The sequence below is a fragment of the Chrysochloris asiatica genome, unplaced genomic scaffold (genome assembly GCF_000296735.1).
Source record: "Chrysochloris asiatica unplaced genomic scaffold, ChrAsi1.0 scaffold00119, whole genome shotgun sequence".
Taxonomy (NCBI): Eukaryota; Metazoa; Chordata; class Mammalia; order Afrosoricida; family Chrysochloridae; genus Chrysochloris; species Chrysochloris asiatica.
In genome coordinates, this window is record NW_006408637.1 from 10,054,124 (window position 1) to 10,061,953 (window position 7,830).

At 44.3% G+C, this 7,830-nt stretch overlaps 1 protein-coding gene across 1 annotated transcript in view; it reads right to left on the reverse strand.

Annotated features, from left to right (window-relative positions):
- PGBD5 (piggyBac transposable element derived 5) overlaps positions 1-7,830 on the reverse strand; it is a 206,670-nt gene that overhangs the window by 65,360 nt on the left and 133,480 nt on the right. The window contains exon 2 of the mRNA XM_006868577.1: positions 4,317-4,744. Within this exon, the coding sequence (XP_006868639.1) occupies positions 4,317-4,744 (428 nt within the window). The remainder of the gene's footprint in view (positions 1-4,316; positions 4,745-7,830) is intronic.

Genomic DNA, 7,830 nt, shown 5'->3' on the forward strand with positions numbered 1-7,830 from the left:
AGATTTACAGCCTCGGAAACCCTATAAAAGGGTCCTTATGAATGGGAACCGACTCTACAGCACACCACCACCATCATCAGCACCACATAAGAAGTTAGCTAATCCCTAGACTAGATCAGTGTTTCTCAAACTTTAAAAATGAACCCTATGGGGATCTTATTACAGTACAGATGCAGCTAGGGGACTTTGGGACAGGGACTGAGTTTTCTTCTGTATGTCCAACAAGCTTCCAGGTAATGCCCTGTTGCTGTTCCATAGGCGACCCTGAGCCCCAAAGCTCCAAAATGTGTTCTGAAAGGACAGAATAGAAGTTCAGGCTTATCCTCACTTGTGGGTTGGGCAGTGTTCTTCCATTCTGCTATTAATGTTACCTTGAACTCCACTTAAAAACAAAAAATAACAGAATTGGATTTTTCAGTCTTAGCTGTCCATACTTGCATCCCTCAGGGTTTTTGTATGCATGGTGACATTAACCCATTAATCCGATCTTGTGCTAATGAAGGGAAGACTGGAGGAGCTACCTCATTGTAGTGCCTCCAAACCCCAATGCCTGACTTCATGCACTTGCTGGCTCTTTGTAGCTATAAAATGTTCAGAGCTCCATTTGAAATCGCTTTAGAAAAATGGACAAGTCCCACACACTGTGGTGAGGAATGGAACATACAGAGATAAAATGAAATGGCCTAAAGCCCTTTGCTGCCTGCGTGTTCCCTGCCCAATTATCCCTACCAAAGAATCGCATCCTATTCTCCTTTCTCTGAGGTCGTATTCAACAAAATTGGGCTCATCTCTAGAAAGAAAATACACCTATATTCCGCTTGCATTTAAACATCAAAGCAAAAAGCCAGCAAGACTTTCTGACCTTCAATGATTCTTTTCTCTTTTTCTAATCATTAAATGAATCATGAATAGGCCTTTACTAAATCCAGCACACAGCGGGAGGCTCCCTAGAGTTCGGAAAACTACGCATGCTGTAAGAGCACCAGTCTTCTCTTCCAGATTGCACCTGACCAGCATTTAGGTTATTCCCCTTCTGTGTATGGCGAACTCACTTTGGGACGTGGCAGGTGGTTGTGGCAGGAGAAAGACAAAACATTGGCTTTTTAACTGCATAGTTCTTCCCCTAAAATATTCCTCTAGTTGCTCTGTTGCCAATTTTAAGGAAACACAGTATTTCTCCATTTTGTATTTGTGTGTACGCACACACATACACCCTCACTGCCTTGGTTGCCATTGAATTATGGGAACCCTCTTGAAAAGATGTTATTGTTGCTGTTGTCAGATCCAAACCACAGCAACCCTGTATGGGTTTCTGAGGAGCAGCTGGTGAGCTTGAACCACCAACCTTGTGGTTCAAACAGACTTTGCAGTCTAGCACATTAACCCACAGTGCCACACCAGGACTCCTAAAATCATCACAAAGGTCACATTTACTGAAATGAAATCAGGCTCCAGAGATTTCAGGGGAGAGAACGTGAGTGTGTGAGGTAAGTAGGCTCTGTGTGTGTGTGTGTGTATGTGTGTGTGTGTGCTGAGGGTGGAGTATAGGACAAAGATTCCTGGAAATCGGGAGCAAATTCATCTACACACATGATGGAAGAGGGTGGAAAGAACATTGTTTTGACTGTCCTCAGAAGGTAGGAATGAGGACCATGAAAAGTTGTGTGTGGTTTAGAAGCAATCGACTGCAACTTACAGTCAAACTCAACGTCCAGTTCTGGCCTCCAGAAACGGATCTAGAGATCAAATAAGTATTGTCCCAGAGGTGGAATGTTGGACAACCAAGAAGTCTTTAAAACTTCTAGTTCCTTCAATCAGGGCATAGAGTAGAAATACTTTCTTCCCTAAAATGCAGACACAAGTCTGGATAAGAACATACGAACAGAAACGAGGTATACACTCGTCAGTGCCGGACATTGGGGGAAATGAGGTCCTTTTCCATACAGAAAGATGTGTGCTTTTCACAGTAAATGGGGTCAAACCACTTGTCTGGGGAAGCACTGGGCCAGGGGGACTTGTAAAAACTCCCAGGTGGCATAAAGGCCTGCTCGTTTTCAAAATCCAGTCATGTTCTGCAGTGTATAAGGAGGCACCGAAAGGTCTACTCTGATCTTGGTTTACCCTGCTCCCAAAGATTGAAGGAAGACGAAAGAAAGCAAATTCCAAGTGGAGCAAGGCAGTCTTCACGGCCTCAGGCCAGCCCTGTCCCTGCCTTCTGCCTCGCTCTCATTCTCCATGCATCCTGGGCATGCTCTATTCAGCTCTCCAGTGTCACTGCTTCCTCATACTGCTCTGTGGTTGGGGGCCAACCTCTTACCAGGATTCTCTGCTTATAGCTCCTGACTTGTCTGGCCAAGCGGGGCATCAGGAAAAGATTAAAGAGCAAGAACAGCAAGAGGTCATGAAATCAATTATTGGCTGTTTTCCTGGCCCGGTTCTGTCTGTTCCTAATCCTTTCCCCATGTGATAGCAGATTCCCACTAAGGGGGCTCCACCCTTGTGACTTCCCTTAGCCATCGCCAGTCATTTTGGCATTAAATGCTCTTCAACTGCCTCTTTAGTTGAGAAACTGCCACTAGTTTCTAGCTGGGGTCTTCACCCAGACATAGGGGTATGGGGTAGAAATAGTAGTCCAAAACTAGAATTTAACTTTGCAAATGCAGTGATGACAAAAAGAACTAAAAAAATCGAAAGGCAAAGTAAAGAAAAAGATGTTGTTAGTTGCTATATCAAGTTGATTGTGACTCATGGCAATGCCACGTGTGCAAATCAGAATGACTCCACTGACTTTTCAAGATCAGCAGGAGGCGTGTCTTCTGAGGTGCCTTTGGGTAGGTTCAAACCCCCACCTTTCAGCTAGTAATCAAGTGCTTAACCATTTGTGCCATCCAGAGACTCTTGGGGACGGGAATTGTGAAAATGAAATGAAATAAAATAGAATAAAAAAATAAAAATGAAATGAAATGAAATAAAGGAGTTAAAAAAAAGAAGAAGAAGCAACAAAAATTGTAACAGGAACTCTACTCCTAAATTGAAGCTCATCTAAGCCCTCCTCTCCCTCAACCTCATCAACCAGAAGAAAAGAAAACGGTAAAACTCTTCCTGTTCCCGGCACGCCCACCATTGCCCATCTGAGCCAAGAGCTGCTTTCTCAGCCGTTTGACCCACCCAGGGAGCTACAGATCCCTTACCTGCGGCACAGAGGTCCAGAAGCCAGGAATGCGGAGCGTACACACCTCAGAATTTGCTAGTGGGCACTGCTGAGTGCCAGAGGGCACCACAGGCTCCAAGTATATTGCAAAAGGCACAATGATCAATTCTCTGTGCCACCCTGACCTGGGTCACAGATGATCTGATACTACACTGTCGTGATTTACAGATGACGTGGGGCTGGCTCCCAGGAGCCCCTTCACAAGTCTGACTGAAATGGTTATGAGGGTAAAGTCATGTGGCCTACTCTTGGGGCTGAAAGGTTCTTCAGTAACCAGATCTTCAGCCTATTATATATCAATCATCCAAATAGCTGGTTGATTGATTCTTGAAAGACTATTAGGGACAGAGTCTCCACCGTCTTCTCTAGCAACTCCTCAAATGTTTGATCCCAATGGTGATCAGGTTACACCATAATGATAGGAAATTCAGGAAACAGAACCAACATGGGAAAGTGGGCTTGATATTGGGCCTTGGAAATGGAATCAATTTGCAAAGGCAAAGAGAAGAGGAAAACGTATTCCATGATTCCTACAGAGCAGAGCAAACACCTCGAATTCCTTAAGAGCCCATTCATAGAACAGCAGGGAGAACAATTCAGAGACAGCTTTCAGATTTCCAGAGTTTGGAAATTAGGCACTATCTTCGCCCCCACAAAAACCCTGTGGCTTTCAGCTGTGTAGGTAGGATACCATAAAGCTCGGGAAAGGATCTAGAACAGAACATCAGACAAAATGTGAGGTTGACTAAGAAGGGTCTAGAAGAAAAAGCTGGCCAAGAACACCATGACTGAACATTCTAGGCTATGCTTTCCACAGAAGTTTTGGTTATAAACATCTTTAGAAATTTGCCGTCTCCCAATTGGCCAGACCAGTAGAACAGTTTTGAGGGAAGTTCCATCAAAATTTAGAGTTATTAATACTACTTTTCCTCTCTGATCTAACATTTGGGCTAATCGAATGGAAAAAGCAGAGATAATTTACAAGTGACCTCAGGATCAAAGTGAGAGGGGATAGGCAGGTAGTGATGGAAGAAGCAGGCCCACAGGGAACCTCAGCTGCTCCTCCCCAATGTCCTGGCTGACCCCCACAGAGCCAGAGCCTCACCTGTGTTTGGGAAGGCCTGAAGGCAGAGTCAAAGCCATTCTGCAGGGAGTCGAGGAAGGGCTGGACCTTGTAGAGGCCATGTGTGGTTTGGCTGGAGCGGAAGGCCACAACATGGAAGTACTTGAGGATCTTCTCAAAGCGGGCCTGGCTCATGACCAGGGCGATGCTTGTGTTACTGTAGAAACCGCTGCTCCAAATACTGAGGACGGACTCGCAGTGGTAGATGCTGGTGGAGATCATGTAGCCCAGGAAAGCCTTCAGCTCGCTCAGGCTCACCTCCACCCAGGCCCCATCACTCCCAAATCGCTCCTGGTACTTCTTGGCATACATGTTTGTCTGTACCACCATGTTCTTGAGAACATTGTCGGGGACAAAGAGCTGGAAGAAGTCCATGGCACTGGCGTTGGGGGGCATCTTTCGGGTTGGACCTATAATCCAAAGACAGAGCAAGGGCTTGTGACTACAAGCATCGCAGTCCTAATCTCCTGACCAACACAGGCATGCATTCACCATCTCCGGACTTTCCCTCTTCTGGAATACCAACACCCATCCATCCCCCAGAATGAGCTCAAACACTCTACTCAAGAAGCTCTTCCTCTTCACTCCCTCCTCTACATTCCTTACATAGGTGCTGATATGATGTCTGCATGAAGCTCCCATCATATATGGGGACCGGCTCGACACTGCACAAAACCGCCTCCGGAAAACCTTCTGTAGTCTCCTTTCCCTACATACTCAAGAGCCAAATCCTTACAAATCTGGCAATTAATTAATTAGCTAATCAATTAGCTAGGTATTGATACAAAAAGCAAGAGACAAATGAGAAGAGGAGAGGAAAGGTAAAATGCATTTAACATTTAACATAGCAGGTTGGCCACAGTTTTCGGATTTTCATAGTCTTGCCAATTATGGTGACTTGGGAAATAGGAATACTCTCACCACGTGAGTCCGGGAAATTTTCATATACTTAAGACAGACATTTTTATTAGTTATTCTCTAAGATCAAGAGTCACAGCAATTGTCAAGAGTAACTGTTGTGAGGATGGCGTAGGACCCGGCAGTGTTTCGTTCTGTTGTTCTCAGGGTCGCTATGAGTCGGCGCTGACTTGACAGCAGCTAACAACAACAGTTCTCTATGAGTGAACTTTATCAGTGACTAAAATGAAGGCATCATTTCACCCGTGTAAGAAAGTCTCACCATTTTTACTAAGGCAGGGAGAAGTCTTTGAGATATATAGGAATATGTAAAACATTAAAACTCAAAACTAAACCTCCTGCCATTGAGTCCATTCCAACTCTTACACACCCCACAGGAAGGACATTATAGAAGTGTACCATAGGATTTCCAAGGTTGCCAACCTTTATGGAAGCCGACTGCTACATCTCTCTCCCACAGATGGCTGGGGAGTTGGAACCACCAATCTTTTGGTTGGTAGCCAAATGCCTTAACCACTGTGTCACCAGGTCTCCTTATACTTAAGCACTTGTATAAGTGTATACTTACACACTTACTAACACATATTTACATATAATTTATTTGATATATGTAACGTACGCTATATTATATATATGATAACATCACTCATCTGTCAATTTATCATATGCTATGTATTACACAAGGAACTCTGGGAGCCTAGTGGTTACGAATCGGGCTGCGAACCACAAGGTCAGCAGTTGGAAACTACCAGCTGTTCCGTGGGAGAAAGATGAGGCTTTCTGCTCCTGTAAAGATTTACGGCCTCGGAAACCCTGAACAGAGTCACTATGAATTGAAACCAACTCCACGGCACATCACCACCACCACATGTATTATACAGGTATATTTTCACTCTCTCTATAAGGAGCTCTGGTAGCATAGTGGTTACGAATCGGGCTGCGAACCTTAAGGTCAGCGGTTCGAAACTACCAGCCGCTCCGCGGGAGAAAGATGAGGCTTTCTACTCCCATAAGGATTTACACCTTCGGAAACCCTGTACAGGGTCGCTATGGGTCGGAACCGACTCGACGGCACTTAACAACAACAACAACATATTATATATAATACCACCACTAATGCTTCAGGTGACTTGTGTGTTGCTGTGATGCTGAAAACTATGCCACTGGTATTTCAAATACTAACAGGGTCAAACACCAACAAGTTTCAGATGAACTTCCAGACTTAAATGAAGAAACAGTCCACTTTTGAAAAACTAGCTGCTGAAAACCTGACGAGTGTTCAGTGGAACACTGTCTGAGAGTATGCCCCTCAGGTTGGAAGGCATTCAAAAGAAGACTGGAATGAGGCTGCCTTCACAAAGTAGAGTGGACCTTAAAGATATGGATGAAGCAAAGCTTTAAGGACCTACTTTTGTTGATGTGGCATGACTCAAGATGGGAAGAAACAGCTATAAACACCCATGAATAATGTGGGACATACAAAGTATGAATTTTTTAGAAAATGGGAGCCATCAAAAATAAAATGGAATGCTTAAAGATCAATATGCTTGACATTAGCAAGCTGAAATTGACTGGCATTGGCCATTTCGAATCATGACAAGTCTATGGTCTAGTATGCCAAGCATGAAAAATTGAAGAGAAATGGTGTCACATTCATCATTTAAGGGAACATTTCAAGATCTATCCTGAAGTACAATGCCTACCAAGGAAGATTAGGTGATAAGATTACTATTCAAATTTACACACCAACCACGAAGCCAAAGATGAGAAATTAAAGATTTTTACCAACTTCTGCAGTCTGAAATTGATCAAACATACAATCACAATATACTGATAATTGGGGAGACTTCTGGTTTGATGGTGGGATAAATGAAGGGGCTGTGTAGTCTCCTCCGTGAAGGCACGGAAAGCCAGTTGAAACACATTGCTGGAGCAGTCCTGGAGCTCTGAATTTTATGTAAATTACATTATTATAGTATGAATAATGTAGAAAGAGGGCAGCATTTCAGGGGCTTGCTGGTGGAGAGATCTGAAGGGGAGATAATAGAGAGTGACTTTTGAACCAGCAAGGCCGATAGGCAGCAGCCTATGTGGAGAACAGAAGGTGGGGACAGCAAGGAGTCCATTCCCAATGCGGAAACCACCCAGCAATGTACAGAAATAGAGATACGAAGGTCTTTTTTCTTTTTCTTTTTTTTTCCTTTCCTTCAGCCATTCTCCCCTGTCACACCCTCTCTGTCTGGTCTGGATATCTTCACGTGGGTAGGAGCACACCCCCAGAGAAGGTCCAGTGTTGTGCCCACAGGGTTTGCAACACATAACAATTGGCATTAATTTCCTGACTTTCCCAGGGGAAGGATTTTCCCACGGCACAAACAGGAAACATTCGGAAGTCCCAATTGTCTTTGGAGGACAATCCTTGGCAGGTTCTTGTGATGTTTGACGTTGCGATTTAGTTCTGAATTTGGGCCTCTTTATACTTTGGTGGGAGTTTTAATTCATGTCTCACCTAACAAGACACAGTAACTCCAGCCTTACAGCCAAGCTCCATTTGCACCCTCTAAAACCCCACCAATAG